The 23474-nt window shown below is 49.3% G+C and overlaps 1 protein-coding gene across 1 annotated transcript in view; it reads left to right on the top strand.

The window, feature by feature from the left end:
• LOC119974302 (glycogen synthase kinase-3 beta-like) overlaps positions 1-23474 on the top strand; it is a 78059-nt gene that overhangs the window by 32545 nt on the left and 22040 nt on the right. The window contains exon 7 of the mRNA XM_038813074.1: positions 1744-1841. Coding sequence (XP_038669002.1) covers positions 1744-1841 — 98 coding nt within the window. The remainder of the gene's footprint in view (positions 1-1743; positions 1842-23474) is intronic.

Raw genomic sequence — 23474 nt, 5'->3', positions numbered from 1 at the left:
GGAGAAGGAAGAGAGTGCGTGAGGGAGGAAGGGAGAGAGCGAGTGCGTGAGGGAGGAAGGGAGAGAGAGAGTGCGTGAGGGAGGAAGGGAGAGAGAGTGCATCTAAATAGGTTTGGAAGGTGGATGTAACTGGACAATTCAGAGGCCCGGCCCAATGCTCGACGTGCATGGCAGCAGCTAAGATTTTGATTGAAGTAATAAATCTTGTTTCAGTAATCGTGACCCTGTGACCATTGTCGATGTTACGACATTAGTAAAAGCCCCATCTGGTTCACTAATACACCTTCAGGGAATGAAGTGTTCTGGTCATTAGCTGGTCTGGCCTACATGCGACTCCAGACCCCACACAGCAATCTGGTTGACTCTTGCCTCCCACCTCTGAAATGGCTGAGTGAACCTCTCAGTTCTGTCAAACTGCTGCAAAGTCTAAAAGTAATGAAATTGGATGGACCACTCTGGCATCTGCCCACAGTCGCAGCCATGTTGTACCATCTGTGAGATGCACTGCAGGAACTAGGGCAGCACGGTAGCATTGTGGATAGCACAATGGTTTCACAGGTCCAGGTTCGATTCCGGCTTGGGTCAGTGTCTGTGCGGAGTCTGCACATCCCGTGTGTTTGTGGGTTTCCTCCGGGTGCTCCGGTTTCCTCCCACAGTCCAAAGATGTCCAGGTTAGGTGAATTGGCCATGATAAATTGCCCTTAGTGTCCAAAATTGCCCTTAGTGTTGGGTGGGCTTACTGGGTTATGGGGATAGGGTGGAGGTGTTGACCTTGGGTGGGGTGCTCTATCCAAGAGCCGGTGCAGACTCGATGGGCTGGATGGCCTCTTTCTGCACTGTAAATTCTATGTAAGAACTCACCAAGGCAGCACTTTCCAAACCCACAACCTCTGCCATCTGGAAGGACAGGGTGAACAGAAACATGGGAACCCACCACCTATAGCTCCCCCTCCAGATCACTCATCGTCTGGAAATATATCGGCCTTTCCTTCACTGTTGCTGGGTCAGAATCCTGGAACTAACTGCACTGTGGGTGTACCTACATCACGGGTACTGCAGCGGTTCAATCAGCTGGCTCCCCACCACCTTCTCGATGGGCAGTTCGGGATGGCCAATAAATACTGGGCCTGGCAAGCCATGCGCTTATCCCATGAAAAAATAAAATAAAAAACACAGCATGTCCACACTTTCCGCCCTCAAAGCTGGAATGCATCAGACCCGGCGTACAGTGACTTCTCCAATTGAATTGTCAGAGCTTTACACAAAACATCAACCCGCCTCACTTTCTCAGCTGATCCAGTACACTGGGATAAATTTAACAGTCCGCTCCCTTGGTAAACATGAATGCAAAGTGCTCCATTAGTACCACCCCTTCTATCTCAATCAAACAATCACCTTTTTGATCCCTAATTGGCTCCCTCATTCCAATGTTCACATTTGTCCATTTGCACACAGTGCCTTGTCTGAACACTGTGATGCTGTCCCTTTCCCTGGGTGCATTTGTGTTGCATCCCTTACTGATTTAAGCACTGCCTTTATCCCACCACATTCCTCAGTAATACCCTGTATCTAAATCCGTGCTGTACCTGTCCTGGGAGTGTCCGATAGTGTCAATGTACAGAGAGCTTTGCTATGTATCCGTTTGATAGTGATTTGAAGTGGCCTATGTGTTGACAGTTTTCTCGTGTCTCCTTATGGCCAGTTTATGCTCAAAAAAACTAAGGTAGATTTTCTTTTCTCCAGACATCTGGTCAGCAGGCTGTGTCTTGGCTGAGCTGCTTCTGGGACAGCCCATATTCCCCGGGGACAGTGGAGTGGACCAGCTTGTAGAGATAATTAAGGTGAGAGCTGATACTTCGAAGAACACACACATTCGTCAGAGAGTGGGAGGGGGCTGACTGGCATCGTGAGGTAAGGGAGGATCCTGGGAGGTGCTAAGGCGTAGGGGAAGCTGATGATGTCTGAAAAGGAAATCCTGTTTACTCCCAAATTGATGTTCTTTGAGCAAGCAGCCTGTGCTGTAGGTTTAGGGCAACAGGTAGATGTACTGTACTTGATTTCAAGCAGCCATTTGATCCGGCACCACATTGAAGTTTTTGCAGAAAATAAAGCTAATGGTATCGGGGGCAACATATTCAAGTGGATAAATGATTGGCTATCAGGAAAGATAAATGGGCTGTTTTCTAGTTGGCAGGATGTGAGGAGTGGTGTGCCACAGGGATCGTGCTGGGACCTCAACTCTTTACAATTTACATCAATGACTTTGATGAGGAGAGCGAAGGCATGGTTGCGAATTTGCTGATGACAGAAAGATAGGGGGTAGGATACTAAGTTGCAAAGAGGACATGCAGAGGCCACAAAGGTTAAGTGAGTGGCCAAAGGTTTCGCAAAAGGAGTATCACGTGGGAAAAGTGGGAAATTGTCCAATTGAGCAGGAATAAAAAAGAAGCAGATTATCTAAATGGTGAGAGATCACGGACCTCCAAGTTACAGAGGGAACTGGATGTCAGATTGCATGAATCACAAAAGGTTAGTATGTTGGTACAGCAAGGAATTAGGAAAACTAATAGGACGTGGGTTTCCTCCGGATGCTCCGGTTTCCTCCCACAGTCCATAAAGCATGCAGGTTAGATGGATTGGCCATGATAAATTGCCCCTAGTGACCAAAAAGGTTAGGAGGGGTTATTGGGTTACGGGGATGGGGCAAATGAAGGCTTAAGCGGGTGCGTGCAGACTCGATGGGCCAAATGGCCTCCTTCTGCACTGTATTTTCTTTGTCTATGACGTTATTGTTTATTGTGAGAGGAATTGATGATCAGGAGTAGAGAGTTCATGCATCAGCTCCCCAGGGCATTGGTGAGACCTGGAGCACTGTGTACAGCAGGATTTTTCAAAGTGCGGGTCGTGACCCACCGATGCATTGCAGAAGGGTATTAAGGAGGATTGTGGAGCAATCGGTCATGGGGCTCCCACAGTGGTACCAGTCGCAGGAGAGTCCCCAACAGCTGCTACAGGCTTTTACATTTAGAATGGCGGCCGCTACCAGCTTTAAAATTAGAACGAAAGGAGGCTTTATGTCATCTTCCATCCATAAGTGGCAGCAATGAACAGATCAGCTTGCCCTCCCCAGACATTTGACGTCAAGCGCCCGGTATTTATGTGCCTTTGGAATGAAATGACAGAGGCCACCTTCCTCAACTTTCTAGCTGCTAGCAAGCAAGGCCAAGAGGACTGTGAAAATGGATTGTTTTGTTACAAGGAAGCGACAGATGCAAATGGGAAGAGTACATAATGGCCAAGATCTCACATCTAAATCTGCTGGACAGACCTGCACAGGAGAGTCCACGGCAGGACAGAGTAGTGTAGCTCTGTACAGAGCTTCGGGCCCTCTGGAATTAAATTTTTAAACTGCCCAAAAGTATTCTCCACAATTTCTCTGAGAGCTTCATACGTTTGGTCTACTTTCAAACCCTTATCGACCTATCAAAATACTCTGTTTGATCCTTTGAAATGAAAAAGGCTTCTACCTCCTTCTCGTCAAACCTTGGCAATGGGTAGCATGGTGGTTAGCATAAATGCTTCACAGCTCCAGGGTCCCAGGTTCGATTCCCGGCTGGGTCACTGTCTGTGTGGAGTCTGCACGTCCTCCCCCTGTGCGCGTGGGTTTCCTCCGGGTGCTCCGGTTTCCTCCCACAGTCCAAAGATGTGTGGGTTAGGTGGATTGGCCATGCTAAATTGCCCGTAGTGTCCTAATAAAAGTAAAGTTAAGGGGGGGGTTGTTGGGTTACGGGTATAGGGTGGATACATGGGTTTGAGTAGGGTGATCATGGCTCGGCACAACATTGAGGGCCGAAGGGCCTGTTCTGTGCTGTACTGTTCTATGTTCTAATGCTTGGACATATTTAAATAGATTCCCACTAAGCCTTCACCTATGACGCTCTTTCTCACTATGCTCATCACTATCAACCAACTGTTATGTTTCCCTTTACATCTGCCAATTTTAACTAACTGTCATGTTTCATGGCCATTTTCTGAAGTTTAAACTCACTCTCTTTATCTTTTTCCCTGATCTGTATCTCCCTTTTTCTTTCTTTTTGTTCTGCTAGTGCTAGTCTTTCTGTTTTCCTTTCTTTCTCTTTTTCCTCTCTCGCTCTTTCTCTTTCTTTTCTTTTTCCTCTCTTTCTCTTTCTAATTTTTTTCCTCTCTCTCTCTTTCGTATTCAAGCTGCTTTAATTCTTCCTCATGTTCCATTTGTTTAATTTGTAACTGAATTTTTGCCATTTCCAATGAGTCAAACTGTATCTCCAACAACTTTAAATGCTTAACCACCTCATCTTTTTGCATTTTGTCAGGTAATATTAACTGCAATGATTTTGCCAAATCCAAAAGCCTGTTTTTAGTCTCTGTCCATAAGGTACTGTGTGTGACCGTCTCCACCCCCAAAAACTTCAGAGCCTCTGAAGGAGCCATTGTCCACAACGCACTCCCTACTTAAACTAAAATACCACACCTGAAAAACAACCACAATATGCTCACCCCTCACTGTCTTTAAGTTCACAAAGCCAATCCAATAGATAGACTTTTATCCTGGACTAGCCCCCAATTTGTTATGGGCCAGGGTTTAGAGAACCCCAAAGTGTATCATGGAGTTCACCTGACCCACAATCTTTAATAGATTGTGGTATGGGGAGCACACGGCCCACTCTACAGGTGTGGTACAGCAGAAATGGAAAATAATTTTTTTAAGCAAAACAATGTTTATTCAATGAACTCAAGTTAACCTTTTTGAAACATGCAGTGAACATCTTAGCAACCATTAATTCAAATACAACCCCCAAAGACTACAACACTAAGTAAACCTTTAAGCTTTCCTATTTAACATCCATACAACTTAAAAACAAAACCTTTATCAGAAGCACCTCAGGTTAAAATCACAACTGAAAACATATATAATTCTGAATTCACCAAATGATCAAGAGATAGTCTTTTGATGGCAGAGAGAACAGCAGTACACCTGCTTGGTCTGGCTTCAGCTCCAACACTGAAAACAAAACTAAAACACACACTGCAGCCTGCTCAATGGGCTGGTTTAGCTCACTGGGCTAAATCGCTGGCTTTTAAAGGAGACCAAGCAGGCCAGCAGCACGGTTCGATTCCCGTACCAGCCTCCCGGACAGGCGCCGGAATGTGGCGACTCGGGGCTTTTCACAGTAACTTCATTGAAGCCTACTCGTGACAATAAGCGATTTTCATTTCATTTCATTTTTCATTTCAAAAACAAAAGTAAAAAGCTGACAGACAGCCCAGCTCCACCCACTCTGACATCACTGCAGTAGTAAACACCTATTTCTTAACACTCACTACAGATATTTATATACACACCCATTTATAAACACCCATTTCTTAAACGTACACTCATATGACAGTTGGGCTGGAGCCACCCTGAAAAGGTCATCAGCGGGTCACCCGCAGACCTCCACAACTGAGCTCTCTTTCTCGGGAAGACAAAGGATTTGGTTCCCTTACATGTGGCGGCTCCTTCATGAGCTTGGGAAGAACAGGCGGTGCTTTGGAAAATGTACAATTCTGCTGTTTCAGAAATACTAAAAGGAATAGACAGAAAGGGAATACCCCTCCTGAATGGGTGGGAGTAGCAATGCCCACCCAACAATTGGAGACATTTAAATCTTTGGCATAGACCTTGGGCATATACAGAAAAGTGTTATCATTTAAGTCCTTGAATCTTTGTGGGTTGGCCATGGTCTGTTAAACTGAAAAGACAACCAAAAATCAAAATGGCTACAAACATGTTACAGAAATTGCCTACAATCGCAATGAGCTTTTTTAACATGTGAGGCATGGATCCAGGACGTCTTTCCTTGGACCTTCACAGCTGCTTGGATTGTGAGCAGCATCTGACAGGGTCCCTCCCACTTGAACCCAAACAGCTCCTACTGCAGTTTCTTCACACAGACTTTAACTCCTGGCACAAGGTCATGCCCGCCTTCGGGAGGGTCACCTCACGCAGCTGATATCTGTAAGGAAATAGAACTGATGTGGCATTTGTTAGGTTCTGACAATATTTGAGTAATGCAACACTCATCAAATGACAATCAGCTTTTCGTAAGTCAGTAGTCCCTGGCAAGGACATGGGCCTGCCAGCAATTACTTTGAATGGATTCAAGCCCGTGGTTCTGTTTGGTGTTGCTCTGACCCTGCACAGGACTAGTGGTAAGGCTTGAGGGCATGGCATTCCCTCTTGGTGATACTTAGATAATCACTCTTTCAGAGTCGGGTTCAGACGATCCACTTGTCCTTGTACATGAAAAGGGCAATGTACCTTCCACTGGATGTTCAATAGCTTACAAACTTCTTTGCAAACAGCATTAGTAAAGTGGGTTCCGTTGTCTGAGTCTATTTTGGTTGGTACTCCCCATAGCAAGGGGCTGGTTTAGCAAACAGGGCTAAATCACTGGCTTTGAAAGCAGACCAAGGCAGGTCAGCAGCATGGTTCAATTCCCGTACCAGCCTCCCCGAACAGGCGCCGGAATGTGGCGACTAGGGGCTTTTCACAGTAACTTCATTTGAAGCCTACTTGTGACAATAAGCGATTTTCATTCATCTGGGAATAAAGTCTTTGCACAGAACCTTAGCCATGTGGTTAGCTGTAGCTCTTCTGGCCGAGACGGCCTCTACCCATCTGGAGAAGTTGTCCACCATTACCAGGCATCTGTTTTCCTTTGACATGGCAGAAGGGTAATGTAATCAACTTGTATGTGCAGGAAGTTTTAAAAACTTACCTTGCAGGAGCAGTGCGTGGGAGGAGCTGAGCGGGCGAATTGCGCTCTGGGAAGGTGAGTGAACTGATATATTTGGGCAGCGGCTAAACCCGAGACACTACACGTGTAGTGTCTCCCACCCGCCCTCCTCTTCTAACCAAAAAAAAGACTGTGTTGATAAGGAGCAGCGGCCTTCAGATTCTCAGCGGGAGCAGTGGCCAGGGGTCGTTGGGAAGGTAAGTTTACCTCTTTAAAACTTTAAAAACTTACCTGGAAGAGTGACATCACAGCAAAGCAGTGACCTGATTGGTTGGTAAGGAAAGCGCTCCAATTAGCAGCAGCCGGGAGAAATTTAACTCTTCGTGTGTTGGTAAGTATTGTTCTTTTTAAACATAATTTTTATTCAAAATTTTCATAAAATATCAACAACAAAAAGTAAATTTTCTTTTACAAAGAACAGAAAAAAGGAAAAAGAGTACCCCCCCCCCCCCCCCCCCCCCCCCCCCCCCCCCCCCCCCCCAAACCACCACCACCACCCCGACCCGGGCTGCTGCTGCTGACCTTTTTCTATCGTTCTGCCAGGAAATCCAGAAATGGCTGCCACCTCCTGAAAAACCCCTGCACTGATCCCCTTAGGGCAAATTTCACCTCTAGTTTAAAAAACCCTGCCATATCGTTGACCAAGGCTTCCACGAGGGGGCCTCGCATCCTTCCACTGAAGAAGAATCCTCCGCTGGGCTACTAGGGACGCAAAGGCCAGAACACCGGCCTCTTTCGCCTCCTGCACTCCCGGCTCCACTGCAACCCCAAAAATTGCGAGCCCCAGCCCGGATTGACCCTTGACCTACCACTCTCGACACCGTCCTTGCTACGCCCTTCCAAAATTCCCCCAGCGCTGGGCATGCCCAGAACATATGGGCATGATTTGCTGAGCTCCCTGAGCACCTGATACACCTGTCCTCAGTCCCAAAGAACCAGCTCATCCTTGTCCCCGTCATGTGAGCTCTATGCAACACCTTAAACTGTATGAGGCCAAGCCTCGCACAAGAAGAGGAGGCGTTCACCCTCCCCAGGGCGTCCGCCCACGTCCTCTCCTCTATCTCCTCACCCAGCTCCTCCTCCCATTTACCCTTCAGCTACTCGACCGAGGCCTCATCCATCTCCTGCATCACCTGGTACGCTGCCGAGATCCTCCCCTCACCAACCCACACCCCCGAGAGCACCCTGTCCGGAATCCCACGCAGCGGCAGCAGAGGAAACTCCGCCACCTACCGCCTGACAAACGCCCTTACCTGCATGTACCTGAAGGCGCTCCCCGGGGGGAGACCGAACTTCCCCTCCAGCGCACCCAGGTCCCTCAACCTCCTGATACCTGCCCTGTGCCAACTCAGGAACCCGCCATCAATTCTCCCCGGGACAAACCGATGGTTGCCCCGTATCGGGGTCCCCATCGAGGCCCCCACCTTCCCCCGGTGCCGTCTCCATTGCCCCCAAATTTTGAGGGTAGCCGCCACCACCAGGCTCGTGGTATACCTCGTTGGAGGGAGCGGCAGCGGCGCCGTTACCAGCGTCTCTCGGCTCGTGCCCACACAGGACGCCATCTCCATTCTCTTCCATGCTGCCCCTACCCCGTCCATTACCCACTTACGCACCATTGCTGCATTGGCAGCCCAATAGTACCCACAGAGGTTGGGCAGCGCCAGCCCCACCCCTCCCTGCCCCGCTCCAAGAACACCCTTCTCACCCTCGTGGTCCCGTGTGCCCACACAAACCCCGTAATGCTCTTATTAACCCGCCTGAAAAAGGCCTTCGGGATAGGGATGGGGAGGCACTGGAACAGGAACCTCGGGAGCACCGTCATTTTGACTGACTGCACCCTACCCACCAGAGACAGCGGCAACATGTCCCACCTCTTAAACTCCTCCTCCATTTGCTCCACCAACCTCGTGAGATTAAGCATATGCAAGGCCCCCCAACTCCTGGCCACCTGAACCCCCAAGTACCTGAAGCTCCTCTCCGCCCTTTTCCGTGGAAGCCTGCCAAATTCCCCCCTCCTGATCCCCTGGGTGTACCACAAACAGCTCGCTCTTCCCCAAGTTGAGCTTGTATCCTGAGAAATCCCCAAATTCCCGGAGAATCCCCATCACCTCCGGCATTCCCCCCACCGGGTCCGCCACATACAACAATAGGTAATCCGCATAGAGCGACACTCGGTGCTCCTCCCCACCCCGGACCAGCCCCATCCAACTCCCCGACTCCCTCAGTGCCATAGCCAGGGGTTCAATTGCCAGCGTAAAGAGCAGAGGGGATCAAGGGACACCCCTGCCTCGTCCCTCGGAATAGCCGAAAAAACTCCGACCTCCTTCTATTCGTGGCCATGCTCACCATCGGGGGCTCATACAACAGCCTCACCCAACTAACAAACCCCTCCCCAAACCCGAACCTTTCCAACACCTCCCACAAGTACCCCCACTCGACCCTATCAAAGGCCTTCTCCGCATCCAGCGCCACCACAATCTCCGCCTCCCCTTCTACTGACGGCATCATTATAACGTTCAAGAGCCTCCTTATGTTGGTGTTCAGCTGCCTCCCCTTCACAAACCCCGTTTGATCTTCATGGATAACCTGCGGCACACAGTCCTTTATCCTCACGGCCAAGATCTTTGCCAACAGCTTGGTGTCCACATTCAAAAGTGAGATCGGCCTCTATGACCCACACTGCAGGGGATCCTTGTCCCGCTTAAGAATCAGGGAGATCAGTGCCCGAGATGTAAAAGTCCTAACCAACAGGGGACCCAACAGGTCTGCATACTTCTTGTAAAATTCAGCCGGGAACCCATCCGGACCCGGCGCCTTCCCCGGATGCATGCTCCCTATCCCTTTGACCAGCTCCTCCAGCTCAACCGGCGCCCCCAGTCCCTCCACCTGTCCCTCCTCCAACCTCGGGAATCTCAACCGGTCCGAAAAGCGCCCCTTCCCCCCCCCCCTCCTCTGCCGGGGGTTCGGACCGATAGTTTCTCATAAAAGTCCCTGAAGACCCCATTAATGTCTACCCCCCCTTCGCACCACATTTCCTCCCTGATCCTTAACTCCACCAATGTCCCTAGCCACATCTTGCTTACGGAGGTGGTGTGCCAGCATCCTGCTCACCCTCTCCCCATATTCATGCGCCACACCCTGTGCCTTCCTCCACTGAGCTTCCGCCTTTCTGGTGGTTAACAAGTCGAATTCAGCCTGGAGGCTGCGCCGCTCCCTCAGCAATCCCTCCTCCGGGACCTCCGCGTATCTCCTGTCCACCCTCACCATCTCCTCTACCAATCTCTCCCTTTCTCTCTGCTCCCTTCTGTCCCTGAGGGCTTGAATGGAGATCAACTCCGCCCCCCTAACCACTGCCTTCAGCGCCTCCCAGACCGTCCCCACTCGGACCTCCCCATTGTCATTGGCCTCCAGGTACCTCTCAACGCATCCTCGAACTCGTCCCCCCACCTCCTCATTCGCCAGCATCCCCACCTCCAAGCGCCAAAGTGGGTGCTGGTCTCTCTCCTCCCCCAGCCCGAGGTCCACCCAGTACGGGCATGGTCGGAAATGGCTATCGCCGAATACTCAGCATCCTCCACCTTCGCAATCAGCGCCCCACTCATAACGAAGAAGTCAATCCGGGAATAGGCCTTATGCACATGGGAGAAGTATGAAAAGTCCCTGGCCCTCGGCCTCGCAACCTCCAATGATCCACCCCTCCCATCTGGTCCATAAACCCCCTCAACACCATTAGCCGCCGCGGGCCTCCTACCTGTCCTGGAACTGGATCGATCCAGTGGCGGATCCAGCGCTGTGTTGAAATCCCCCCCCCCCATTATCAGACCCCCCGCCTCCAAATCTGGAATCCGGCCCAACATGCGCCGCATGAAACCCGCATCGTCCCAATTCGGGGCGTATACATTAACCAGCACCACCCGCTCCCCTTGCAGCTTGCCACTCACCATCACGTACCTCCCGCCACTGTCTGCCACCACATTCGACGCCTCAAACGACACCCTCTTCCCCACCAGGATCGCCACCCCCTGATTTTTTGCATCCAGCCCCGAATGAAACACTTGGCTCACCCATCCCTTCCTCAATCTAACCTGATCCGCCACCTTCAGGTGCGTCTCCTGAAGCATGGCCACATCCGCCTTCAGGTGCGCAAACACTCGGGCCCGTTTGACCGGCCCATTCAGTCCCCTCACATTCCAGGTGATCAGCCGGATCAGAGGACCGCTTGCCCCCTTCCCCTGTCGACTAGCCATCACCCTTCCGCAATCCGCCACGTGCCCGCGCCCCCCGCTCAGCCCATCCCCCACAGCGACAGACCCCCATCCCGACCCCCTCTACATGCTCCAGGGGAGGTCCCCCCCCTCCAAACCCCCCCCAAGCTAGGGCCCCCCTAGCTGCGTAACCCCTTCCATTGTACTTCCGTAAGTCAGCCGACTCCTGCTGACCCCGGCTGCTCCCGCCACCCCAATGAACCCCCCCCCCCCCCCCCCAGTGCAACACGACCACCTCCCCAGTGCCGGCCCTGCCCACCACTCCTCTAGCGCGGGAGAAAAGCCCGCGCTTCTGTCCCAAGCCCCGCCCCCGAACCCAAAACGTGGGAAAAGACGGGCACATGACCCAACAGGACCGCGAACCCCACCCAAACTCTCAACCAGTGAACAAAATACAGACCCCAAACATGACAAAACACTCAACTAAACAGATAACAGTCCCAAACAAGCAGGAAAAAAAAGCAGAACAGCAAAAACAGATCATCCAGTAGAACCGATAAAGCGAAAGGATACCCAGGAGGGCAAAGCCTCCGGGCTGTATACAGCGTTCCCCAGCCCATAGTCCTCAGTTCAAGTCCAGCTTCTCTGCCTGAACAAAAGTCCAGGCTTCCTCCGGGGAGTTAAAATATAGCTGGCGATCTTTATACGTGACCCACAGGCGTGCCGGCTGTAACAAGCCACACTTGACCCCCTTGTGAAGCACTGCCTTCGCCCGGTTAAAGCCAGCCCTTCTCTTCGCCACCTCCACACTCCAGTCCTGGTATATCCTGACCTCTGCATTCTCCCACTTGCTGCTCCTCTCCTTCTTCGCCCAACACAGCGCACACTCGTGGTCGACAAAGCGGTGAAAACGGACCAGCACCGCCCGAGGCGGCTCGTTTGGCCTGGGTTTCCTCAGCAGCACCCGATGGGCACCCTCCAGCTCCAAAGGCCCCTGGAACGACCTTGCACCCATTAGCGTGTTCAGCATCATTGCCACATAGGCCCCCAAATCCGAACCTTCCAGCCCCTCTGGGAGGCCCAGGATCCGCAGGTTCTTCCGACGGGCCTGGTTCTCCATCTCCTCCATCCTCGCTGACCACTTCTTATGGAGCACCTCGTGCGACTCCACCTTCACTTCCAGGCCCAGGAGTTCATCTTCGCCCTCTGAGGCCTTTTGCCGAAGCTCTCGGATCTCCGCATCCTGAGCAGTCTGGATTGCCATAAGCTTGTCCAAGGAGGCCTTAAACGGCTCCAGAATCTCTGCCTTCAGCTCTTTAAAGGAGCGCTGAAGCAGCTCCTGCTGCTCTCGCGCCCACTGCTGCCACACTGCTGCTGCTTCCTCGCCCGTCGCCATCTTGCTTCTTCTGCCTTGCACCTTTCTCTGCTCCAAAGCCGATTTTATTTGACCGCTCCGCTCCTAGTCCAGGCCATCCACCGGTGGAGAATCGTAGAGAGAGTGTTCCCTCACGGGGAAAAGTCCAACCAGCACTGCTACAGGCCGTTAAAAGAGCCCAAATGACTGAAAAAAGCGGGAGCTACTGAACGTGCAACTTAGCTCCGCATCACCGCAACTGAAAAACAAAACTTGTTAAGTATTGTGATTGGTAAGTAAAATCTTTGTTCCTTTCACTTATTAATTATTTGATAGTATAGTTTGTAGTTAGTTAAGGTAAAGGGTAAAAATGGCAGGAGATCCCTGACCCGTGTTATGCTCCTTGTGCTCAATGTGGGAGCTCAGGGACGCGTCCAATGTCCCTGACTCCTTCATGTGTGTCCAGCTGCAGCGCCTGTTAGACCGCATGACGGCTCTGGAGCTGCGGATGGACTCACTTTGGAGCATCCGCGATGCTGAGGAGGTTGTGGATAGCACGTTCAGTGAGTTGGTCGCACCGCAGATTAGGATTGGTGAGGGAGACAGGGAATGGGTGACCAAAAGGCAGAGAAAGAGCAGGAAGGCAGTGCAGGTGTCCCCTGCGGTCATCTCCCTCCAAAACAGGTATACCGTTTTGGATACTGTTGGGGGAGATGACTCACCAGGGGAAGGCAGTAGTAGCCTGGTTCATGGCACCGTGGCTGGCTCTGCTGCACAGAAGGGCGGGAAAAAGACTGGCCGGGCTATAGTCATCGGGGATTCAATCGTAAGAGGAGTAGACAGACATTTCTGTGGTCGAAAACAAGACTCCTGAATGGTATGTTGCCTCCCGGGTGCACGGGTCAGGGATGTCTCAGATCGGCTGCAGGACATACTGAAGGGGGAGGGTGAACAGCCAGTTGTCGTGGTGCATATAGGCACCAACGATATAGGTAAAAAAAGGGATGCGGTCCTATAATCAGAATTTAGGGAGTTAGGAGATAAGTTTAAAAAGTAGGACCTCAAAGGTAGTAATCTTAGGATTGCTACCAGTGCCACGGGACAGTCAGAGTAGAAATTCAAGAATAGTCAGAATGAATACGTGGCTTGAGAGATGGTGCAGGAGGGAGGGGTTCAGATTTTTGGGACATTTGAACCGGTTCTGGGGGCAGTGGGACCATTACAAACCGGATGGTCTACACCTGGGCAGAATAGGAACTAATGTCCTAGGGGGTGCTTTTGCTAACACTGTTGGGGAGGCTTTAAACTAATGTGGCAGGGGGATGGGAACCAGATTAGGAAGTTAGAGGTCAGTAAAGAAGCAGCAACTAAAGCCAGTAAGGTACGAGACAATAAACTCCATGTGACTAAGGGGCAGAGTCGACAGGGAAGAGATAGAACATAGAACATTACAGCGCAGTACAGGCCCTTCGGCCCACGATGTTGCACCGTCCTGTGAAACCCTTCTAAAGTCCCTCTACACTAGGGTACACGATGATGAACGCAAAGGGACAGGTGGTCTGTCGTGCATTTGTTTTAATGCGAGAAGTGTAGCAGGTAAGGCAGATGAACTTAGGGCTTGGATTAGTACTTGGGAATATGATGTTATTGGTATTACTGAGACTTGGTTGAGGAAAGGGCAGGACTGGCAACTGAATATCCCAGGGTATAGATGCTTCAGGAGGGATAGAGAGGGAGGTAGAAGGGGTGGATGATATCACAGCTGTGATTAAGGAGGGCACGATGGAGGATTCAAGCACTGAGGCAATATGGGTGGAGCTGAGAAATAGGAAGGGTGCAGTAACATTGTTGGGACTTTACTACAGGCCTCCCAAAAGCGAGCATGAAGTAGAGGTACAAACATGCAGACAGATTATAGAAAAATGTTGGGGCAATAGGGTGGTTGTGATGGGAGATTTTAACTTCCCCAGCATTGAATGGGACTCGTATAGTGTTGGAGGCGTAGATGGAGCAGAGTTTGTAAGGAGCATCCAGGAGAGCTTTTTAGAGCAGTATGTAAATAGTCCAACTCTGGAAGGGGCCATACTGGACCTGGTATTGGGGAATGATCCCGGCCAGGTGGTTGATGTTTCAGTCGGTGATTACTTTGGGAATAGCGATCACAATTCCGTAAGTTTTAGAATACTCATGGACAAGGACAAGAGTGGTCCGAAAGGAAGAGTACTAAATTGGGGAAAGGCAGAGTATAACAAAATTCGGCAGGAGCTAGGGAATGTGGATTGGGAGCAGCTGTTTAAGGGTAAATCCACATTTGAAATGTGGGAGTCTTTTAAGGAAAGATTGATTAGAGTGCAGGACAGACATGTTCCTGCGAAAATGAGAGATAGAAATGGCAAGATTAGGGAACCATGGATGACGGGTGAAATTGTGAGACTAGCTAAGATGAAAAAGGAGGTATACATAGGATCGAGGCAACTCAAAACTGATGAAGCTTTGGAGGAATATCGGGAAAGTAGGACGAATTTCAAACGCGCAATAAAGAGGGCGAAAAGGGATTATGAAATATCTTTGGCTAACAGGGTTAAGGACAATCACAAAGCCTTTTATTCGTATGTAAGGAGCAAGAGGGTAACTAGGAAAAGGATTGGCCCACTCAAAGACAAGAGAGGGAATTTATGCGTGGACTCAGAGGAAATGGGTGAGATTCTTAATGAGTACTTTGCATCGGTATTCACAAAGGAGAGGGACAAGACGGATGTTGAGTCTAGGGATGGATGTTTAAATACTCTAGCTCAAGTTGTCACACGGAAGGGGGAAGTTTTGGGTATTCTAAAAGACATTAAGGTGGACAAGTCCCCAGGACCGGATGGGATCTATCCCAGGTTACTGAGGGAAGCGAGGGTCGAAATAGCTGGGGCCTTAACAGATATCTTTGCAGCATCCTTGAACACGGGTGAGGTCCCGGAGGACTGGGGAATTGCTAATGTTGTCCCTTTGTTTAAGAAGGGTAGCAGGGATAATCCAGGGAATTATAGACCTGTGAGCTTGACGTCAGTGGTAGGCAAACTGTTGGAGAAGGAGAAGATGCTGAGGGATAGGATCTATTCACATCTGGAAGAAAATAGACTTATCAGTGATAGGCAGCATGGTTTTGTGCAGGGAAGGTCATGTCTTACAAACCTAATAGAATTCTTTGAGGAAGTGACAAAGTTAATTGATGAGGCTGTAGATGTCATATACATGGACTTTAGTAAGGCGTTTGATAAGGTTTCCCATGGCAGGTTGATGAAAAAAGTGAAGACATATATGGTTCAGGGTGTACTAGCTAGATGGATAAAGAACTGGCTGGGCAACAGGAGACAGAGAGTAGTGGTGGAAGGGAGTGTCTCAAAATGGAGAAGGGTGACCAGTGGTGTTCCACAGGGATCCGTGCTCGGACCACTGTTGTTTGTGATCTACATAAATGACCTGGAGGAAGGTATAGGTGGTCTGATTAGCAAGTTTTCAGATGATACTAAGATTGGTGGAGTTGCAGATAGCGAGGAGGATTATCAGAGAATACAACAAAATATAGGTAGATTGGAGAGTTGGGCAGAGAAATGGCAGATGGAGTTCAATCCAGGCAAATGCGAGGTGATGCATTTTGGGAGATCAAATTCAAGAGCGGACTATATGGTCAATGGAAGGGTTTTGGGGAAAATTGATGTACAGAGAGATCTGTGAGTTCAGGTCCATTGTCCCCTGAAGGTGTCAACGCAGGTTGATAGAGTGGTCAAGAAGGCATACAGCATGCTTGCCTTCATCGGAAGGGGTACATAGAACATAGAACAGTACAGCAGAGAACAGGCCCTTCGGCCCTCGATTTTGTGCTGAACAATGATCACCCTACTCAACCCCACGTATCCACCCGTAACCCAACAACCCCCCCCCCACTTAACCTTACTTTTTAAGGACACTACGGGCAATTTAGCATGGCCAATCCACCTAACCCGCACATCTTTGGACTGTGGGAGGAAACCGGAGCACCCGGAGGAAACCCACGCACACACTGGGAGGACGTGCAGACTCCGCACAGACAGTGACCCAGCCGGGAACCGAACCTGGGACCCTGGAGCTGTGAAGCATTTATGCTAACCACCATGCTACCGTGCTGCCCATTACGGGTATTGAGTACAAGAGTTGGCAGGTCATGTTACAGTTGTATAGGACTTTGGTTCGGCCACATTTGGAATACTGCGTCCAGTTCTGGTCACCTCATTACCAGAAGGATGTGGGTGCTTTGGAGAGGATGCAGAGGAGGTTCAACAGGATGTTGCCTGGTATGGAGGGTGCTAGCTATGAAGAAAGGTTGAGTAGATTAGGATTGTTTTCATTGGAAAGACGGAGGTTGAGGGGGGACCTGAGTGAGGTCTACAAAATTATGAGAGGTATGGACAGGATGGATAGCAACAAGCTTTTTCCAAGAGTGGGGGTGTCAGTTACAAGGGGTCATGATTTCAAGGTGAGAGGTCACAATTTCAAGGTGAGGGGGGGAAAGTTTAAGGGAGATGTGCGTAGAAAGTTTTTTACGCAGAGGGTGGTGGGTGCCTGGAACGCTTTACCAGCGGAGGTGGTAGAGGCGGGCATAATTGCATCATTTAAGAGGCATCTAGACGGGTATATGAACGGGCGGCAACAGAGGGAAGTAGACCTTGGAAAATAGGAGACGGGTTTAGATAAAGGATCTGGATCGGCGCAGGCTGGGAGGGCCGAAGGGCCTGTTCCTGTGCTGTAATTTTCTTTGTTCTTTGTTCTTGGAATGGTCCTGCAGGGGCAGGAGCTCTTAACTGAGACATTGATGTTACAGGTCCTGAATTGTTCTTCTGACAGGTGACGCAGCGGTCTGCCACCACCTGGGCATATTTCTTGAATCCTCAACCACACCAGCATTTCTGGAATCGAGCCGTCCTCTGTTGGGGGGCCAGGTGCCCCTATGAGTTTTTCTGTTGGGCCAAATAGGGTGTCAGTGACTGTGGTGTCACTGGTCTGTCAGTCTCTACTAGTCTCCAAATACCATCTTCACAGAACTTGATACCTGCTTCCATCCATGTCCATTTTCCTTCTTGTGAACACTCACTTTGCATTTTACGTAGGTCTTGCAACAGGCTTAGCACTTCCAGTCTGTAGGTTTGTTTTGGTTAGTCTGGAGATTTGCATTGTGAGGCGGCTTCTTTCGCTGCCTGGTCTGCAAAGGCATTTTCTTGAGCCATGTCCTCTTTAGTGTGGGCCTTACATTTCAGAATGGCCACTTCTTTTGGCAGTTTTAAGGCTTCAAGTAGATCCCGTGCCTCAATCCCATTTCAAATAGGTGTTCCTGTGGTGGTAAGGAATCCTCTTTTCTTCCATAATTGGTGAAAGTCATGAGCTATTCCAAATCCATACCCTGAGTCTGTATAGATGTTAGCTGTCTGGTCTTTTGCTGCACAACATGCTTCGGCTATGGCCCTTAACTCAGCTTATTGGACTCATGTCCCTGGGAGCAAACTTCCCTTTGCCATGATGGTGTACAGGCTTGTGACTGTGACAGCCTACTCCATTTCCTCCATGATTTCAACACAGTCATCCCCCCCCCCCCCCCCCCCCGCCACCCTTTTAGCTCCTCGGGAAGCGGGAGCATAAATAATAATAATAATCGCTTATTGTCACAAGTAGGCTTCAATTAAGTTACTGTGAAAATGTTATAGGTCACAGGGGCTGTGAAAAGCTCCTAGTCGGCACAGTCCTGTGCATGAACGGGGAGGCCAGTACGGAAATGATGGGTTTACCGGACCTCCCCATTGGAAATGGAGGTTAGGGTCTTCCAAAACCCCTGTTCGCCTGGTCCATCTGGCTGTGGTGACTTGTGCGGCTCTATTCATTGAGAGTAACGCATGAACTGTATGAGGGCATTTAATGGTCAGTTTTTGGTCCAGGACAATGCTTGTAGTAGCTGTTACAGCCTGACATGTGACCTCTGTGGCTCTCAGGCAACTTCCCCATCCGAAGGCTCCTGTGTCCAGTTTTCCTGAATAGTACCCAATTGGCCTCTGTTGATCCCCATGTTCCTGGGCTAGAATTGCTGTCATGTATCCTCTCTTATGGACAAACAAGGTGAATGGTTCCCCGTTGTTTGGAATTCCTGGAGCTGCTGCTGAGCACAAGACCTGTTTCAGGTTCACAAAGGCGTCTTGTTGTTCTGCTGTAAGGACAACGTCCTCTTTTGATTTTCGATTTCCCTTCAAAAGGTCATTCAATGGTTGAACCAACTGTGTGTATGTATCAATCCAGTTTCTGTTACACAAACCCAAAAAAATCTCAGTTCTTGGATAGTGGTGGGCTATTTGTCAGCCAAATTGCTTCTGTTCTATCCTGGGCAAGTTCTTTTTTACCCTTCGAAATCTTCTGGCCTAAGTAGATAACCTCATGTTGGGCAATTGGTACATTGACCATGCTGGTTTTATGACCTTTCTGGCTGAAATGGTCCAGAACAACACATAAGTGGGGTTAAAGGGGCCTTTTTCAGGATGGCAGCTGGTGATCAGTGGTGTGCCTCAGGGGTCTGTGGTGGGACCACAACTTTTCACAATATACATTAATGATCTGGAAGAAGGAACTGAAGGCACTGTCGCTAAGTTTGCAGATGATACAAAGATCTGTAGAGGGGCAGGTAGTATTGAGGAAGCAAGGGGGCTGCAGAAGGACTTGGACAAGCTAGGAGAGTGGGCAGTGAAGTGGCAAATGAAATACAATGTGGAAAAGTGTGAGGTTATGCACTTTGGAAGGAGGAATCTAGGCAAAGACTATTTTCTAAATGGAGAAATGCTTCGGAAAGCAGAAGCACAGAGGGACTTGGGAGTCCTTGTTCACGATTCTCTTAAGGTTAATGTGCAGGTTCAGTCGGCAGTTAAGAAGGCAAATGCAATGTTAGCATTCATGTCAAGAGGGCTAGAATACAAGACCAGGGATGTACTTCTGAGGCTGTATAAGGCTCTGGTCAGACCCCATTTGGAGTATTGTGAGCAGTTTTGGGCCCCGTATCTAAGGAAGGATGTGCTGGCCTTGGAAAGGGTCCAGAGGAGGTTCACAAGAATGATCCCTGGAATGAAGAGCTTGTTGTATGAGGAACGTTTGAGGACTCTGGGTCTGTACTCGGAGTTTAGAAGGATGAAAGGGCATCTTATTGAACTGTACAAGATACTGCAAGGCCTGGATAGAGTGGACATGGAGAGGATGTTTCCACTTGTAGGAAAATCTAGAACCTAAGGACACCATCTCAGATTAACGGGTCGACCCTTTAAAACAGAGGTGAGGAGGATTTCTTTCAGCTAGTGGGTGGTGAATCTGTGGAACTCTTTGCCGCAGAAGGCTGTGGAGGCCAATTCACTGAGTGTCTTTAACACAGAGATAGATAGGTTCTTGATTAATAAGGGAATCAGGGGCTATGGGGAGAAGGCAGGAGAATGGGGATGAGAAAATATCAGCCATGATTGAATGGCGGAGCAGACTCGATGGGCCAAGTGGCCTAATTCTGCTCCTATGCCTTATGGTCTTCTGGTAAGTCTCTCTCATGATCCTCTTCAGTGGTGGCCAACAGAATGTCATCAACATGCTGGATAAAGATGGAGGGCAACTCAGGCTGTTCCCTCAGATGGTTCTGTAAAGCCATGTGAAACACAGTCAGGCTTGAATGAAAACCCTGCGATAGTCTTATCCAAGTGTACTATTGCTGTTGAATGGCAAAGGCAAACCATGGTTGCACCTCCTGTGCTCCAGTTTTCTCCCACAACCAAAAACCAGTGGCCATGTCTATGACTGAAAAACATTCAAATTCAGGTGTTAGGGCATCACAAATGGTAGAAAGGTCAGCCTCCAAAGGAGCTTTCTTATCAATACATAGGTTCACCTTTATGTAGTCGACAGTCAGCACCATGTGCCATTTGCCTTTTTTACAGGCCAAACTGGACTATTCGATGAGCTGTGTGTTTTAATGAATACACCCCATTTCTCCAGTTGCTTTACTACAGATAATATTCCCTCAATGGAGGACGGGTTGATGGGATATTGTCTGGTGCATGGTGGGGCAATTCCAGTGAATGATGCCGGTCCCATGTGTAGTAGACCACAATCATTTTTATCTTTAGCCCAAATTGGATGTTCATCGCCGATCCTTCTTGAAGGCTCTAATGACTATGTTACTTTTCCAATTCAATTGGGCTAGCACATCCAGACCCAGAATGGCCTGGTCCACTCGGCCTCTCCAAACTGGAGAAATCAATTCATGTGGGCCAAATTCTATTAGCATGGGATGAGTTCTTTTGATAACCAGTGCATCACCTCCTATACCATGGGCTACCGTTACTTTGTGATCCAAAGGAAACAATTTTGCATATACAAAAGGAAGGCATGTTAACCCCGCCACTCTATGAAAAAGACAGTCTGTTTCTTTACCACCCACCCTCAATGATACATACAATCCATCCCTCCTGTTGTCAAACAAGCTGAGAGGGAGGGCATGGAGACTGTAGGCGGGTAGCACGGTAGAACAAGTGGATAGCACTGTGGCTTCACAGTACCAGGGTCCCAGGTTCAATTCCCCGCTGGGTCACTGTCTGTGTTCTGCATGTTCTCCCCGTGTGTGCGTGGGTTTCCTCCGGGTGCTCCGGTTTCCTCCCACAATCCAAAGATGTACAGGTTAGGTGGATTGGCCATTATAAATTGCCCTTAGTAACCAAAAAGGTTAGATGGGGTTATTGGGTTACGGGGATAGGGTGGAAATGAGGGCTTATGTGGGTCGGTGCAGACTCGATGGGCCGAATGGCCTCCTTCTGCACTGTATGATCTATGTTCATGTCATCCCTATCAGTGCAGCCTGATGCTGTGCTGACAATTTCCTGAATACATCCACCATATCAGACCTGCATATGGACTCTGTATGGTTACGATGGGCGGGCCCATGTACATCTCTTTGTACGGCTTTCTGTGATACATTTCTCTGTACGGTTCTCTGATACACTTCTCTCTATGGCTCTCTGTGATACATTTTTCTGGATGGTGACAGTGGGCGGGGCCTGTACGGCTCCCTGTACGGAGACACTGGGCGCCCCTGTGGTTTAGCTCAGCACGACCTGGCCCAGTATCCATCCTTTCCACAATTGTGGCATGTTTCCTGTTTTGGCTTCAGCTCCTGTGGAGCATTTGAATTAGATAGAGCATTAATTGTTGACTGAAATGGTAAATCTGTAGGCTTTAACCCGGTCTGGGGAGCACGAATCCTAGCTTCCATATCCTGGTTAATTTGGATACATCGATCTATTAATATCATGTATGTTGTTGATACTCGGTCCCAATCAGGAAACACCAATTTTACTGCATTGGTTATAACCTCACGGACTGGCGGAGGCTAGACTTCTGGAGTTGGATCTACTGTTTCTGGGATGGGCCTAGGTTGTATGGGTGTCGAGGGCCCGTTGGAAAGGCTTTACCCCCAGATCAGGGATTTATTGGGTAACTTCTCTTTAAGTTCCCTATTCTGGGAAGTAGACCTTGTACTCCCAATTGAAGTCCTGATACTTCTGCTTTAAGCTTTGTATTTTCTGATACTAACTCACTATTTACTAATTGGAGCTCGTCTTTTTCCGAATTCAGCTCAGACACTTCATGTCTGAGTCTCGCAACTTCTTCGAAACTTTGCAACTTTTCAATTTTGGGTTTCTCTCTCTTCAGCTCCTCACAGACTGCCCATAGTTACTCCTTCTGTTTTTTTATTTTGCGATCATAGTTGGTACTTACTACAGTCTCGTTTCACTTTCGGAGCTGGTTCATTACAATCAGGGACCATTTGGTCCGTTTTATACCTCATACGGGTAGTTTTTCCCCAAACTCTCCTCATATCATCATTGTCCTTTGGAAGTATTGCACTTTAAAAATTTCTGTTCAATCTCTGTACTGGTTTCAGTCAAATCAAATTGCTGTTCTATATAACCCTCTTTTATCTGAAAGTTATAGGCAGATCTTCGGTTGCCATTTCCACTCCAAAATAGTATTTTCTAACCCTGGGCCTCAAGTCGTAGACTATTCTTTAGTAGGGGGAATCGCAATATATGTATATCCATAATGGCGTATAATACATATAGATCATCGTTAGATGCATGTCTGTTACTGGGACTTGGGGCAATTTCAACCCAGACGTTTTTGTAAGGGGTGTGTATGAGGTCACCCGACTCTAACGTAGGGCCTCTTACCTCGGTTGTGTCAAACCGCTGCCCGATGTCTCGGTGTGGTGTTTGGTCTCTTCCTTCCACCACTCCTGCTGGCTTGCCAAATTGTTGGGACTCTTATTTTACCTTCTAATAAGGGTCAGTAGTCCGGTTGGTTGGAGGGGTCAAAAACCGGGTTGCCTTATGAGGAAAGGTTGGGCAGGTTAGATTTCTAGCCACTGGAGTTTAGAAGATTAAGTGGGAACTTGAACAAAACTTTGAAAATTCTGAGGGGCATTTTTAACCGGGTGAATATGCAGAGGATGTTTCCTCTTGTTGGGGAATCTAGAACTGAGGGCTAAAAGCAAATTACTGCAGGTGCCGGAATCTGAAACCAAAGAGAAAATGCTGGAAAATCTCAGCAGGTCTGGCAGCATCTGTAGGGAGAGAAGAGAGCTAACGATTTGAGACCTCCTTTGTCAGAGCTCCAAGGGCTTCAAAGATCTAGGAGCTTATTTTTAAAAAATACAGGGTCACCCATTTAAAGCAGGGATGAGGAGATGGAGGGAGCAATTGGTCATATTAATCTAAAATCCTCTCCTGTTGCATGACTGCTTTCCCCTCTCTCTCACTCCCCATTCCTCTCTTCCATTCCTCCCTCTCTCCCTTCTCAATTCGCCCTTCCCACTGCCTCCCCTTTATCATCCCTCTCTCCACCCACCCTCTCTCCACCCACCCTCTCTCCACCCACCCTCTCTCCACCCACCCTCTCTCCACCCACCCTCTCTCCACCCACCCTCTCTCCACCCACCCTCTCTCCACCCACCCTCTCTCCACCCACCCTCTCTCCACCCACCCTCTCTCCACCCACCCTCTCTCCACC

Source organism: Scyliorhinus canicula, chromosome 12, assembly GCF_902713615.1.
Source record: "Scyliorhinus canicula chromosome 12, sScyCan1.1, whole genome shotgun sequence".
NCBI classification, from domain to species: domain Eukaryota; kingdom Metazoa; phylum Chordata; class Chondrichthyes; order Carcharhiniformes; family Scyliorhinidae; genus Scyliorhinus; species Scyliorhinus canicula.
Note: the sequence above shows the minus strand (reverse complement) of the source record. Positions and strands in the feature narration are given on the sequence as shown.